The 15205-nt window shown below is 43.3% G+C and overlaps 1 protein-coding gene across 1 annotated transcript; it reads left to right on the forward strand.

The window, feature by feature from the left end:
• Positions 1 to 233: 233 nt before the first annotated feature.
• LOC142595810 (E3 ubiquitin-protein ligase RBBP6-like) lies at positions 234 to 14605 on the forward strand. The gene is made up of 16 exons (XM_075724661.1): positions 234 to 399; positions 2479 to 2573; positions 3172 to 3185; positions 4243 to 4306; positions 5968 to 6012; positions 8395 to 8483; positions 8604 to 8700; positions 9545 to 9684; positions 10598 to 10770; positions 11523 to 11626; positions 12061 to 12126; positions 12172 to 12252; positions 12332 to 12410; positions 12508 to 12565; positions 13843 to 14365; positions 14501 to 14605. Exons 1-16 carry the CDS (start codon positions 234 to 236, stop codon positions 14603 to 14605), a joined length of 1899 nt encoding a protein of 632 aa, XP_075580776.1.
• The last annotated feature ends 600 nt before the right edge of the window (positions 14606 to 15205 follow it).

Below are 15205 nucleotides of genomic sequence, written 5' to 3' on the forward strand. Positions count from 1 at the left end.
ATGACGCGCGCCTTTTGTCATAATGCGCTGGGTGAGGTGAGGCGCTGGCGGCAGCCCGTGCACTTGTCGTCCAGGAAAGCCCTGGGCGGAACGCTGAGGCCGGGCGCCCGAGTGGCCGTAGCGAGCGGTCGGGCCTGGGAGCGCTGCGTGCGAGAGAGGGAGCGGAGGAGGAGCCGGGGCCGCGGGGGCCTCTCCCCATCGTGTGGCCGCCCAGCCGGGCTGCGAGGAGGAGCATGTCGTGCGTCCACTACAAGTTCTCCTCCCAGCTGAGCTATGATACGGTCACCTTCAGCGGCCTCCACATCCCCCTCTGCGACCTCAAGCGCCAGATCATGGGCCGCGAGAAGCTGAAGGCGGCCAACTGCGACCTGCAGATCAGCAACGCCCAGACCAACGAAGGTGCGTGGGGGTGGTGGGCGCGGGGCCTTGGGCACCTAAAGCTGCCTGTTTATCTGCAGATGTGTCCTGGTTTTGTCTGGGCCAGAGTTGGTTTTGTCCCTAGTAGCTGGTGTGGTGCTGTGGTTTGGATTTAGCATGAGAATAATGTTGATAGCACACTGATGTTGTAGTTGTTGCTCAGGAGTGTTTGTGGCAGTCAGGGACTTTTCCGCTTCCCATGCTCTGCCGGGTGCAGAGGAAGCTGTGAGGGGGCAGAGCCGGGAGAGCTGACCCAAACTGGCCGGAGGGCTGTTCCATACCATAGGGCGTCATGCTCAGTATAGAAAGTGGGGGGAGTTGGCTGGGGGGCAGCGATCGCTGCTCGGGGACGGGCTGGGCATCGGTCGTCAGGTGGTGAGCAACTGCGTTGTGCATCACTTTGTGCTTTGTATGTTCTTTTATCATTAGTAGAAGCGGTATTACTATTTCTCTTCCTCTGCTGTCCTATTAAACTGCCGTTATCTCAACCCATGGTTTTTACCTTTTTTCCCCCCCAATTCTCTCCCCCATCCCTGTGGGGTGTGGGGGGAGGGTGAGCAAGTGGCTGTGTGGTGCTTAGTTGCCAACTGGGGTTAAACCACGACAAGATATTTAAACTGTGTTCAGGAGAATGTCTGTGAAGAGACTTAAGAGCACACTGTTAGGGGTCCTAGGAATGCCATTGGATTGCATGGCACGCGTAGGTAGAGATCCATTTCAGAAGTCTTGTAGTTTTCTACTACTGTTGAATGAAATTGTCAAGAGCTTTTGAAAAATGGTTACTTTGCCTGAAGGGCTTTGCTGCAGAAGGGTCTGTGAATGTTGTCTTGGGTTGCTAAGGTACTGTCAGCTTCACACATGCCAGCAGGCTGAGTGGCCAACTGGCTGGCGTCACTACTGGAATGGTTGGGTCTGTGTCAAACAGAGCCTTAAAACCAGACTGATGGATGGTCCTAAATGTGATGGAGCCCAATTCTTATCCCCAGGAGAAGAAACGTTTTGAGATAGGCCGAACATGTGGCTTTTCTTATAGCAGGTGAGGAACAGAAAGCAAAGTTTTAGAAGAAAAAGTGATGCTCATAAAGATGTTCCCCCGTAAAGTGTTACTCTAATGTATATCATACCAGTTTTACAAAGTGTGTTGCTTTGTTTTTCATACGTAATCAGAATCCAGTGAAGAAAATGTGTCTGCTTCACTAGGTTCTGTTAAGCGTGGTGTTCCCTAAAGGTGAGGTTAAAGAAGGAGTATTTTTGCTTGAAATGCATAACCATGAATTTCAGTTTTTATTCATCAGATGTAGATGCTTAAACTCACTAGAAGTAAACAGGATTTTAAATGTCAGTGGAAAAAAATGATATGATGGACTCTTTTGAAGATCTGGAAAGGCAAACTGGATGGTTGAGACCTATTTTAAATGTCGGGGGGGCAGGGGTGTCCTCTTCCATGCTTCCTCTAGAGGCATGTTCTATAAAGGCAGAATTCCCTTCAAAAAGCCTGCACTCAGGAATGATGCATTTCAACTTGCCGCCTCCTCTTAATTTGATCTGAACTTCTTGACCTGTCTTTTAGAATGGATGTTCTCACAATGTTGTGGAAGAACTGTGAACTGCAGAGCTCAGGATTCCTGAGTGCTCTTTCCTGCCCTGTAACATTCTGACTCCAACCCCTTGGAGCATGTGCTATTCTGCTTCTCAGGCAAGAGACAACAAACCAACAACCAAACAACAAACCCCAGCTGGGACCTGACCTGGTCTTAGTGCAGATGGCAGGCTGTCTTCTGTGTTCTGTCAGTCCTGAGTGACCTTGGAGACCAGTGTGCTGCTGGCATTCAAACTGTTTTAAATGAATGGAAAAGATTTTGCTGCTTGTGTGTGATTATCAAACCTGAAGACTTCTAGGAATGTCCCATTAGTGTGTTGAGACGATAAAAGCGCAGTGTTACATAGAAAGCTTTGCTTTCATCCCTGTGAAGGGATTGCTTGAAGTGCTATGTCATTACGTAGTAATAGACATTCTTACAAACTGAATACTGTTTTGTTCTGTATTTGTGTTGTTTTCAGAATACACAGATGCTAATGCGCTGATTCCAAAGAACTCATCAGTGATCGTTCGAAGAATCCCTGCTGGAGGAGTCAAAGGCACCAGCAAAACCTATGTTGTGTAAGTATCCATACAGCATTGTACCCTTTGTTAGGGCTTTCAGTGTGTTAGCTGGTTTTGTGGATATTAGTTTACAGAGGCATTCCGATTGCATCTTTGTTGTTAAAGGTGCTGTTAATTTTGGTTGTCATGAGGTAGATTGTAATGTATCTGTCCCAAAGTCGACTGGGACATGGGGTTTGAACTGGAGCAATGGTAACTTTTAAGATGATTCTCTTGGGCTTCTTCTTGGGCTTGATTTTGCTGAGACCCAAGTTGTAGGTGCTGTTTCCTCTACCTGAGTGGTCATTATTAAATCTTCTTGCTTCTATTGCTTTTATAGTGAAGAGAGATATGCACTGTAGTGTGAACTCGGAATTTGTTCCCATGTCAGAAGAGTCTGATTGTTGGGGTTTGACTCTTTCTTGCCTTTGGGGGAGGGAGGGTGGGATATGGCAGGTATTCTTATGCCCCAGGTCTGGGGTTTTGCATCCTAGCTGTAGAGGAAAGAGCAAGGGTTGCCAGCTGGCGAACCATGCAAACAAGAAGTTCCATTCATAAGGGATTTGTATCAGTTTCCTAAAGACAGCGTCCGTTTCAGGCAAGAGAAAAAGAACACTGTCCCAAAGTGTATTGCCTTTAGTGCGAGTAGAGTGAAAGAATAGTTAATCCTTTCCAAACCTGAAACGCAGGAAGCAGTTTAGCACGTTGCCAACTGTTGCTAGTTCTCTTTCTACATCTGTTTTTACCCTAAGCTGACATCTGTGCTCCAGGTTTTAGTTCTGTATTCCCAAGATTTAAGGAGGGCAGATAACTGGGTGTATTGATTAAAATGACAGCCACTCAAATGCCATCCTGCCTACAGCATCATTGCTGTCATTTCTGTATTCACACAGTCCAGTTGTGTATCAGCTGCATTAGCACTGTTTGAATGGTCACGTTTTCCAGCCTTCTTAAAGATAGACCTCTCCACCACAGTTAGTAGGTGTTATTAGCTTGTGGTTTTGCCATGTCCTTCTGATGTGGGTTCCCCATAAATAAAGTATACTGATGAGTTACAGTGTGTCTCGAACAGACAGTACAGCAGCATCCTGGTGCCCATGAAGCACTTGCAAGCAAAAAAACCCTGAATTTGTGTGGCTCTGCATGTAAACTTTGGGCACATTACTGCAGCAGTTGTTGCAGTGCTTTCAGGCACTACTGAGTAATTCTGGACGCCACGGCGTTGTGCTTATAAACATGGCCTTGTTTTGGGGGTTAATTGAAGGATGGATGCTCAGTGCTGCCTTGTGAATGCATCCTCCGTTTCTGGTTGGGTGGCACCCTCTCCTGGTATTGTAATGCTGCCCTAAAGTGAGAGGACAGATGCTGCTGGCATCAAAGCTCAACTAAATCCCTGTGTGTGGGGACAAGGAAAGAATGGCACTGCTGTTGTAACGTTGAAAATTAGCCGTGCAGATTAGCTTTTGATTCCTCCAGCTGGAAACATTGCAGAAACTGCTGGTAGAGTGGTTAATGTTTGGGAATGATGAATGCATGCTGTGATGGTGGAGAGGCCTTGAAAATGTGTTACTCGCCTTGCAGTATGTTCTTGAAGGGAAATGCACGAAGAAACCACTGTGTGGTAATCTACAAGTATTTCCTTGTACTTCCTCATCTTCAGGAGGTACGGGCTCTATTTTAAGTTCTGATCACCTCCATTTCTCTTCCAGAAGTCGAACGGAGCCAGTGAGTGGACCATCAAAACCAGTACGTAAAAACACAATCTCACACTTTTTTCTGCACACTGCACTTAATTCTACACAATGTAGCCTGGTATAAATTTTCCAAACAGTAACTTAATCTGTTTTCCAGTAGAACACAGTATATGTTGTAAATAGAATGTATTTGATTCAGCATCGTAGTGTGTATGTTTGTATCGGTTGTTGTGTGCTTTTGTTCCTTGCAACACAAATTGTCTGGAGTGCATTTTTTGCCATTTTCACATTGTATTACTTAGCTTTTGTATTGAAAGTCTTTTTTTTTTTGCCTAATGTTTTTTGAAAATCCATTATTGTTCAGCTTGGTACTGTTCCTTAGTTCTGATTTGGGGGTTCAAACAAATATGATAAGTCACATATCCCATACATTTTGAGGACAGTTCTGTGCAGCTAAATGATTCCTTTCCATGTCCTTAAATACCTGGGTATTTGTTCCTAAAACTGAATGATTGAAGTGATATTGCTTGGGCCCCTCTGAGTGCATAAATGTCTTTCATAGATTGCTGTGAATTTAAACATCGTTGCTACACAAAGTGCTATTGTCAAGTTCTGCATTTGATCTTTCCACTTTCTCGGATGAAGCAGTTTAGTTGAATAGTTTGTCTGCAAATGGAAATACCTAAACCCCAGTGTACAAATGTTGGCACAAGTTTAGAGCCTGGTGCATTTGTGGGTGAAATCCCTGTGTTTTGTCCTAACCTCTGCCTGCAGTATGCCTTTGGAGCTGGGTGACTTCAGGGTTGGATGCTGCTTCAATTTCGCAGAGGTTAAGCCTGTCTTTAGTGTACCACCATATGATGCTAAACATATGGAGAAGGAATGATGAACTGGAGTGAGGAATCTTTTTCTGCATGTAGAGATCTTTTTTCCCAGAGTCTGCTAAAAACTGCTGCCTTGAATTCTTCCACTGCGTTAGGCACTAAAGGACAAGAGCGTTTTCCACGGAAGGCTTTTAATCTCTCTTCTGATCCAGTTAGTGACCCCTTGAGGAGAGCTGTTCAGTTTACATTGTGAAATGTTACTCTATGCTTTTGAACAACTTCAGGCATAATAAGCAGTGATTCGAGTGTCTTTCTGCTAAGGTTTTACTGGTGTGAGCTTCACTGCTGCTTGTGGCGTAACAGAATTGAGTATACTGGAAAAGGAGCAAGCGAAGAGTTCCCCTTTTTCCTTGTGGAAAAAGTGCCCTCCAGTCTTAGTTCTCAACAAACACAGCAGTCCATTACGAACCAGTGGCCTGAGGACTTCATTCCTGCAAGCTGTTCCGTAGGGAGCTGGGAGGGAGGAGTGTGGCTGCAATTTATTCTCAGAAATCCCTTTTTAGCTGCAAATTGGCAGCTTCCTTACCCCTGTGACTCTTAAGCAGTTGTGAGCATTTGACAAGGGTCCCTCTCTGAGATAGTCTGGAGCAGTAAGTTGATCTCAGGCGGGTTTGGTGAGTTTGGTTTCTTCTCATTAACCACAGAGGAACTCTGGAGCTGTCACAGGTTTGGACGCTTTTTTGAACAAATGCCAATTACACTGGGTTGGAAATGCCTCTTTCAGTGACACTCAGAGGATATGGTGCAGCCTTTCAGACTGCAGTAGAGGTGAACTATTGCTGTGTTTTGATTGTAGAACTTGAATATGTGTTTAATGTTTTGTGCACAGATCAATGACTCTTCTGGATCTATTTCTCTGGCCCAGCTCATTAAGGTATATCTAGATCTATTCTTGTCAAATGCTTAAAACCAAAAGTGTTTGCTTTGTATTTTTAAATCTTATACGGTGATCTATAGCTGGATAACTCTTGTAATGTGAACAGAACTTTAATTTAGATTTTACTAATTTAAAAGTATTTATTTTAACTGTAAAATATGTGCGTATTTTGATACTGTCCTGTAAAGAGTAGTTGCCAGTCTGGGAAGATAGAAGGGGAGTACCTTATCAGCCTCAACGTAATGTTGCCATATTACTCACCTTCAAGACACAAAGAAGCAGCACTGCAGAAGCTGTTTACCGTTTTTCATACGTTTCATTCATGTTGTGTTGGAAACTAACACAACTTTCAGAGAAGAATTATATGGTCTGTAAGTTATGGACATTTCAGGGCGGGTTGCAACAGCCAAACGAGAAGCGTTTCTGGAACATGGACGATTGCGTGGCTATTTTTGAATTTCTAGTCACGATAGTTACAGTTCCGTTCTGTGAATGCTGCAGAGTTTCATACATCGTAGTACATCTACAGTGGACAGCACAATCTAATTTGTTTGAGTGCAGGCTGCGTCAATTGTGTAAATGTACCTGACTGTTTATAGGAATATGCCAATGTGTACGTGTGGCATATTAGCAGATGTGACCTTCTGAAACTGTTGCAGTGCCGTGTTTTGCTGTGGAACTGCTTGCGTTCTGTGCTCAACAATGTGTAGCTTTGCCTGGTGATGGCAGTAGTGATTGCACGTTGTGCAAAGGCGTAGTGCTAGCCAATGGAATGAGTGGTCTTTCGAGTGACAACGATGAGAGAAGGCCGGGCCTAGTGCAGAGGAGCTGCTTCTTTCTTCTGAAAATAAAGGCTGGAGTTCATTTCCAAGAAAGAGAAATCTCTTCCCACTCCTAACTTCTTCCCTCACTCACTGCAGAAATTACACTGTGTACCTTTGGCCAAAAAAAAAAAAAAAAAAATTAGTTTGGAAGGTATCCACCAGAAGAAATTGGACTCCATTAGTGCTGTGCCTAAATGTGTCCTTGATTCTGTAAACTCATGTGAAGTTTTCCCCTGAAATGTGAAAAATTGTCCAAGTGGTGTAGACATTTCAGCTTTTGAGAACATTTAAAGAAAAATACAGGAAAATAACATAAAGCAGCTCAGAACTGTTACTTGCGCTGACCTCCTGAGTGCAGACTGGCTTAGCATGGAGGCAATGTGTTGTAAAAAGTTTTCCGGTTTGTTATTCCTATGTATTAAATGCCATATTTGAGTTTTGGTCTATTCCTAGGATGCGTTATTTTGTGTTTTGGAAGTGTTCTGTAAACCGTTTGGGTTCAAACAAACTAGTCAAGTATCTGTAAAGTTGTCTGTAAATGTTAATGGCAGTGACTTCATAGGTGTTGATCTGGATGATGTTACAGTTGAGAAAAAACTGTCTATATGAATGACTTGACAGATGTTGATGTGAATGATGTTACAGTTGAGAAAAAAACTGTCTATATGAAACAACCATTTAATAAAATACTGAAACTAGATGGTTGCTTTTGTGAATGAATGCATCTAAAAGCAAAAACATGCGCTGTTGATCTGAAAGATAGGTGCTTGAAGGTCCAAGTCATTTACAGTCCCTCCCTTTGTCCCTGCTTATGTCTGGACTAGCGTGCAATAAAAAAATCTGACCAAATACTGGTTAAACAAAAGCAGCTGGCTTCAAGAATTTGAAGACGTAGTTGTGCGTAAGGTTTATGAAGAAGTTAGTAGGGGGGAACATGCAGTTTGGACTGCCTACAGCACATGATGGTGACATTTCTACTGAAAAGAATCCTTTGTCTTGCTGAGGGATTCTAAAAAGCTTGATTCCTTTTCATGCTTCTGTGTCCGAAGCTCAGTTTCAGCAAGCAGAAACCAACTTCCCTGACTCCTAAGTTGAGTGTCCTTTTAATGCTGCAAAACGTAAATCATGATAGTGGCATACATCTTTCTCAATTAAATGTACAGCGGAGATCTTCTCCTTCACATAGTCTGGAGCTTAATATCAGTTCAAAAATACTGGACAGTGTAATTGTTTCTACGCGGAGCTTGAGTCCACGTGGAAGAAAATGGGGCTGGTTCCACAAGCCTTTATGTAAGGTGCAGACAGAGCCCAAGGTTTTGGGTGCCCAGGAATGCTCTTGTCAAGCAGGTTAACGGGCACCCAACCCCCACGTAAGGGCGTAAGGACTCCCCAGAACATCTTCAGCACAACTCTGTTTTATATGAGTAGCTGTTTTGGTGCAGCCTCAGCTGGCACTGTGCTGCTCTTGACGGGACTGGGTGAGTGCTGTGGTCTTTGGCCGTGGGGGCTTCACTGTGTTTCTCATGCGTGTGTCAAATCCTGACCTGTTAAACAGACTGCCAATCTGGCTGAAGCCGATGCTTCCGAGGAAGATAAAATAACAGCGATGATGATACAGTCTTGCCAGGAATATGATCCATCCAAGTAAGTGTTGCTGATGTCAGATCTGTTCTTTGAAGATGATGGAAAAGCTGCAGAGATGCTTGTTGGAACAAGAGAGACACCTTTGCATACCTTTTTCTTTCTTTCCCCAAAATCTTTCAGTTACCTGAAGAAAGCCTTGGGTCCACCTCCACCATCTTACACTTGCTTCCGTTGTGGAAAACCTGGCCACTATAGGAAGAACTGCCCAACACATGGGGTAAGATTGTGGGGGACTGCTGGTGTTTGGTAGTTTGTCATTGTTTTTACCTTGGCAGTCACGTAACAATACAGAAACACTCCTATTAAGAATTGTTTGTCTTGGGGTGAAACGCAGAGGTTACCTGGCAGTGTTGCAAAGCCCTTCAGACTTCCAGGGAAACCTGCAATTACAAATGTAAAATTGGCTTTTCTCAAGGTCATAGACATTAAATATGTCCATAGACCCTTCTCTGTGGACTTTCACGCACATTTTTGTATATTTCAATATCACTGGAAATGTTTCTGGTTTTAGCTCTTTTTAATGACTGGTTGTAGACAGCTTTCAGGATTCCGTCTAAACCCAAGATGTTTCTGTTGACCCCATCTTGTGACTAAGTGCGTGTTTTAGGTACACAAGCCTCTGGTTGAGTATTCATGCCATTGAACGTTCGTCACTGAATGCATATGCATGAGGTCTGAATTCAGCCTTCATCTAGAGATGGTGAACACAAGTTTCCCCAGCGAGTGATTCAGAGCAGCGAACTGAGCTCTCGCGCTGAATTGCGCTGGGGAGGAGGAGCGGGTTTGTGTCTCTTCTCCGAGTGGATGGCGAGCGCAGGGGTATTTCCCCCTTCAGGAACCTGAAGTTAAGCCAAAGAATGTCAAATGAGTTCAAAACACTGCTCAAGCCTTTTGAACGTCCTGGCTCTGTTCTTTTAGGAAAAGAAGTATGTTAGTTGAGCAACCCTTACGCTGGGTACAAGGAGAGCACTAAAGGCTTTTGCTGCTTCAAATAGTCCTTGAAATGTCATTTGAAGTGTGGGTCCTGAGATGAGATATGTCTGCATTTCTTTCCTTAACAGGACAAACAATTTCAGTCTGTTCCCAGAATTAAAAAGAGCACAGGAATTCCCAGGAGTTTCATGGTGGAGGTGGAAGATCCCAACACCAAGGGTGCTATGCTGACGAAAAGTGGAAAATATGCAATACCAACTATTAATGCGTAAGTAGGGAATTAATTGGACTGACCACAAAGGTAATAAGAGAAACGATGTGTAAATGTCCAAGTGGCAATGCAACCAAGTTGTCTGGCATCTGGAATTACGGGGGAGGAAGCATTGTCATTGTAGCTTAACCTTAAAATCTGTGATACTTTCTACCATTAAAATAGGGCGGTCCTTCTGTTCCTGCCCCTGCAAGTTGGTGAAACTTGTGGTATGCTAAGAATCTGTATTTCTGCAAAACGTTTCAGTAGTGTTTACAGCGGAGTCGGTCTCTTTGAACGCTCATTTTGCTTCTGGGTTATGCTTCAAAGGCTTCCTGCAAAATGTAACAAAGAGCTGTTGGACTGAGCTTTCCTGCCCCCCTGACTTTTATCCAATCCCATGTGTGAAACAGACTGAAGTTTTCCTGTGGCTATAAACTAAGAAAAGACTACTGTGTGCTGACAAGAGTGGCTGCTTTCAAATGCACTTGGTAGCACTTGTGTTTTTCTGTTGTGGATCTCCTTTTGTAGAAGCTGTAACACAGGCTTCCTCCATTAATCAAACGTAATTACTCAGAGACTAACTTTACCCTGAGCCTGCAATTTACACTTACCCTCTGGCAAAGGAGAGGTGGGATTCATTTCACCTTATTTCTGGGTGTCAAGGAATTATTTTTCCAGTCTGAGCTGGTTTCTGAGTTGATCCAATGAATGGGAGAGTTCTGCAGAAGGAAAATTCTTCCGCCCCTCCCTCTTTTAGTGCTGTGGCTACAGAAAAGTAGTTCAAACGAAATGCTTACATGTTAGAAGGCTAATGGGGAGTGAGAAGGATTCCATCTATTCTCTTCCTTTGGTAAAATGCAAAGCTTGGAAAAGTTTCCCTTTACCCATCTTTAACTCTTTCCTTTTTCCTTCCCCACCCTGCCTCCAGGGAAGCTTATGCTAGAGGCAAGAAGGAAAAGCCTCCCTTCCTACCAGCGGAGCCATCCTCCTCCTCCTCCTCAGCTGATCCTGTTCCAGAGGAGTTGTTGTGTCTCATCTGTAAAGATCTAATGACAGATGCAGCTGTTATTCCCTGCTGTGGGAACAGTTACTGTGACGAATGTAAGTGTTACTGCCCTGTCTGTTCATTCAAAACATTGCATCTGATCTTCTGAAAGCAGAAGTAGGAGATAACAAAATTACTTTCTTACATGCTCTATTTAACACTTAAGTAGATGCTGAACAGGAAAGAATGCTTCTCGTATAATGGGGAAAAAAAAGGCAGAAAGCTTTTTTCCCTTTTTACCTATCTAGTTAAGTCCTCTTTACATGGGAAAGGACGAGTATGAGAAGAGTGCATCACTGTGCAGGTGATTACAGTATTGGATATGGAATGCATTTGGTTTGTCCACAGCCCTTTCCCTCATACAAAACTATACAGCCAGCTCTGGTGCCTGACTGTGCTCTGCAACAAAGGGACAGTTAGGCATTTAATCCACATTCTTCTCCATGGGAGAGCTGGTTAAAACCTTCAGAACTCAGACCTACTAATGGTTTTTTGAGACATGTTTTATTCATTAACCTGGAGGTTGGTGACTTCTCGCTGTACTAGAGAGTGGAAAAAAGACTCGTGGGAACATCAGGACACAGCCTACTCTACATCTTCAGGTGTGACAGTAGTGAAATATCAAAGCTGTACGGTTGTGTGCTGCATACGAGACATTTGTGACACTATTGAACTTTTATAGCTTCATGCTCTCAATTCCAGACCACATTCACCCATTAATCATAGACGTGTTTTGAGAATTGATTAGAAGCCAACAAATGTCCTCACTTTGGCTAAAACCTGTTTTGATGGTTCTAATTATTCACAGGCATTAGAACAGCGTTGCTGGAATCTGAGGAGCATACCTGCCCAACGTGCCACCAGACAGACGTTTCGCCTGATTCTTTAATTGCCAACAAGTTCCTACGCCAGGTGCCATGATGCCTTTTACGTAAACTGTTTGTAAGACAAGTCTGTTTGTGAAAAGGTGAAAGGGAAGCAAATACTAATTTACATCTCCTTTAAGCAAGGCTAAATGGAACAAGGCCAAATTTACTTCTGAAATCCATGATCTGTTGTTACAGAAGCTTACAGCCTGGCACATTCAGGTCACACTTTTGTTTAAGATGATTGCCTCGCTTTCAGATTTGGTGTTAACACTGAAGTACTTTAAATACAGATACTCTGAGTCACCAGTCAGTAATATCAGTGTCTAATGGGATGTGTTCATATATCTGTATGGGGATTTATTTTACGGTTGATAGCATTTATAAGAACACAAAAGCAATTTTACTCTGTGGAGGCTTTTGTTAATTTATCTACTGAAGTTCCGTATTACCTTTTTGTCAATGTTTTTCTGCCTCTAGGCTGTGAACAACTTCAAAAATGGAACTGGCTACACAAAAAGGCTCCATACACAAATTCAGCAGCAACAGCAGCAGCAGCCACCACCACCACCACCACCACTCCTGCCTGTCACACCTCCTGCTGCTCTGGTGAGTGCTGCTCAACTGTCTAAACCTTCCCCTCTGTCAATCAGCAGTCTGTTGGAAGAGAAGGTAAGTTTTATTTCAGCATATGTGCTGATTCTTACTTTTCATAGAGCTTATTTTCCAACTGTTTGCATTTATGCACAAGGGCTACCAGGTTCCTGTTCAAAGACAGCCCGCAGTAGCAAGTGTTGTGGGCCCCCAAGGACAACCAATACCCACAGCTGGTAAGTAACTAGAACTTCAGGATTTCCTGAAAACAATTATCTTCAGACCAGCTGAATGGGATTTTTTTTTTTCTTTTTTGCCTCCCCACTCCAGTAGGTCATCCAGTGAGAGCCAGAACAATTCACTCAGCAGGTGGCAGAGCAGGCTGGGAACTGTGAGTATTCTACAGAAATTCAATAGATGCCTACTTGTAACCTGCTAAACGAGGCCATAACACATAACTTATACAACAGCTGATTTCTAATGAAGTGAATATGCATAGATAGCAGTGGAGGGAGAATACACATGGTAATTAATTTTGAAATTTGAGTTGGGGCTTTAACAAAGGGGATCTGGGCTTGCAGTAAGGTTATTGAAAACAAAACTCCAGTAGAGGATGGAAAAGAGGACTCTGAAAAATGAATGCTTTTTTGAGGAAACCATAATTACCTATAAAACTTAAATATAATTAAAGGATCAAATAGAAAGCCACCCTTTTGATCACTGCCTGAATACGGCTGAAGAAATTGATTTCCCAATAGTAAACAGCCTCCAACATTCTTTTTTAAATAACTTAGATGATACTGATGGAGCAAATTGTTGGAAAAGTCAACGCTGTTATTTTATGACAACGTTGAATTTCTTTCAATTCAGCCATCTCAAATAGCCAGGATGCTTTCTCTCAGTTGGAGAGGGAGGAGTCTGTTTTATCTATTATTGCAGTGCCAAGTGAGTCCTTCCTTTTGGTACATATTTGTAATGGCATTGAGTGACATTGCTAGCGGCTGAGTTCAGAAGCTTTTAGATTTGACTTGTCTTGAAATGCAGTCACTGTCCTTGGTTAGAGCTAGAGGTAGGTGCCAAATGTTGCTAGGACATCTGGCTAGAAGTGCTGATGAAATAGTCCTGTAGGTAGGATTGCAGTACAAGTATTTTGCATCCTGTACAACTTGCCAAATAAGGAGTGAAGTTAAGTAGACTCAGCTGGCATTTTAAAATTGAGCTCTCTTGAGGCTAAATCATGTTTTCTTGATGTTTGGTACTGCATGGGAGCTGTTAAGATTTGCTCTTTTTGCATCTTACTGCAAAAAAAAGATTGCACTGCATGTAGTCGTGGAGGAGTGAAAAATGTGCCGCTTCCCGTGCCAGTATGCACCACCTGAAATCAATCAACAGCTGTGGTGGTTCATGAGATAGGAGTGAGTGGAAATAGAGTTACCCTTCCTGGATGTTTTCACACGAGCAAAGCAGCAGCTGTTCTGCCTTGTAAGCAGAAACTCTTATCAAGCTCTTGACTTTGCAGTAGCATCATGTCAGCAGCTGAAAGCAGCTTTGCCATAAGCATATGGAAAAAAAAAAAAACCAAACACAAAATTGGGACAAAAAAAATTGGTGAGAGTGACTGTTTTGAATTACCTTCAGTATTTTTTTTTTGTGTTGTGCTTTTTTAAGGTCCAAGTCTCCCCGTAATGCTTCATCTTACTCTAGAAGGTCATATACCTATTCCAAGTCAAGAGCTGGTTCTTCCCATTCCTACTCTCGAAGATTTGGTCGTTCCCATTCTCACTCCTACTCGCGGTCGCCGCCGAATCGAAGAAGAGGCAAAGGGAAGAGCCGTAACTCTCGGTCTAGGTCAAGGGCACATGGTTATCACCAGTCAAGGTCAAGGTCACCCCCATACAGAAGATCCAAATCACGGCCAAGATCACCAGTATTTAGAGGCCAGTGTCCCATGAAACAGACTATACCTCAAGGGGAGGAAGAAAGGCAGCCTTTTAACAGACACACACAAGTTCCACCCTATGATATGAAGGTTCACTATGGCAGATCTGCTGACGTCAGAGATCCTTTTGAGCAGGAAAGATACAGCGCATGGGAAAGGAACTATCGAGAATGGTATGAAAAGTTTTATAAGGGCTGTTCTGTTACAAGGGGCTCTCTGTTCATGCTCCCAAGCAGAGATGATGCCACCCCTGTAAGAGATGAGCCTAGACCAGCAGATTATAGCGCTTTCAAACCGGGGTCTGAAAAGGAGAAAAGAGAGAAGGATAAGCCAAAAGCAAAAATTGAAAAGGCAAAGCAGAAAGTAGAAGTGGCTTTTCCTCCAAAGAACAACAATATAACAAAAGCATCTAAAGCTTCCCAGAAGATGGACACCAGTCTTGAAAAATCTGCTCAATTGGAACCTCCTGTAAAAAAAGCAAAGAAGGAGTAGCCAAAGGCCAAGAGTGTTGAAATGTTTTCATCTTAAAAGGCTGAGAATATTTTGATATTTTCCTGTAAAGAGTAGTTTCCACTTCGGGAAGATAGAAGGGGAGTACCTTTTGGAGGCAGGGGGTGGGGGGGAACGGGGGCGTTGCAGAAGCCATTCTGGAACATGGACAATCGCATGGCTATTTTTCTCTTTGTTTACTAGCATGTGTATAAACACAAATCTCATGTTCATAAATAAAGTTAAGATTCTTTTAGCCTCGTCTATTCCCTGGCATGTCTGTATTACATTTCTAAGTAGCATCTTACCATAAGGGAACAGAGAAGTCTCAAAAAAAAAAAAATCAAACCAAAGGAAAAATCCTGGAGTGGGAGGGAAGACTTAGAGTTGGTTAGAAGGAATTCAAGTAAATGAAAGAGAAAGCAAACCCATTCCCTTCTTGTTTGCTCTGACTGTCCCTGAGTTGGGCTGTGGGTGGCTGTCGGCAGGGTGGAAGCCTTGCATCTCTCTTCACAAGTCCTCTCTCCCTCCCCTGTAAAAGCTCTGCAGCCTCAGGTGCTTCTGGGCTTGGAGGCACAATGAGCTGCATTCTTAAAGCTACCT

The sequence above is a fragment of the Pelecanus crispus genome, chromosome 23 (assembly GCF_030463565.1).
Source record: "Pelecanus crispus isolate bPelCri1 chromosome 23, bPelCri1.pri, whole genome shotgun sequence".
Taxonomy (NCBI): Eukaryota; Metazoa; Chordata; class Aves; order Pelecaniformes; family Pelecanidae; genus Pelecanus; species Pelecanus crispus.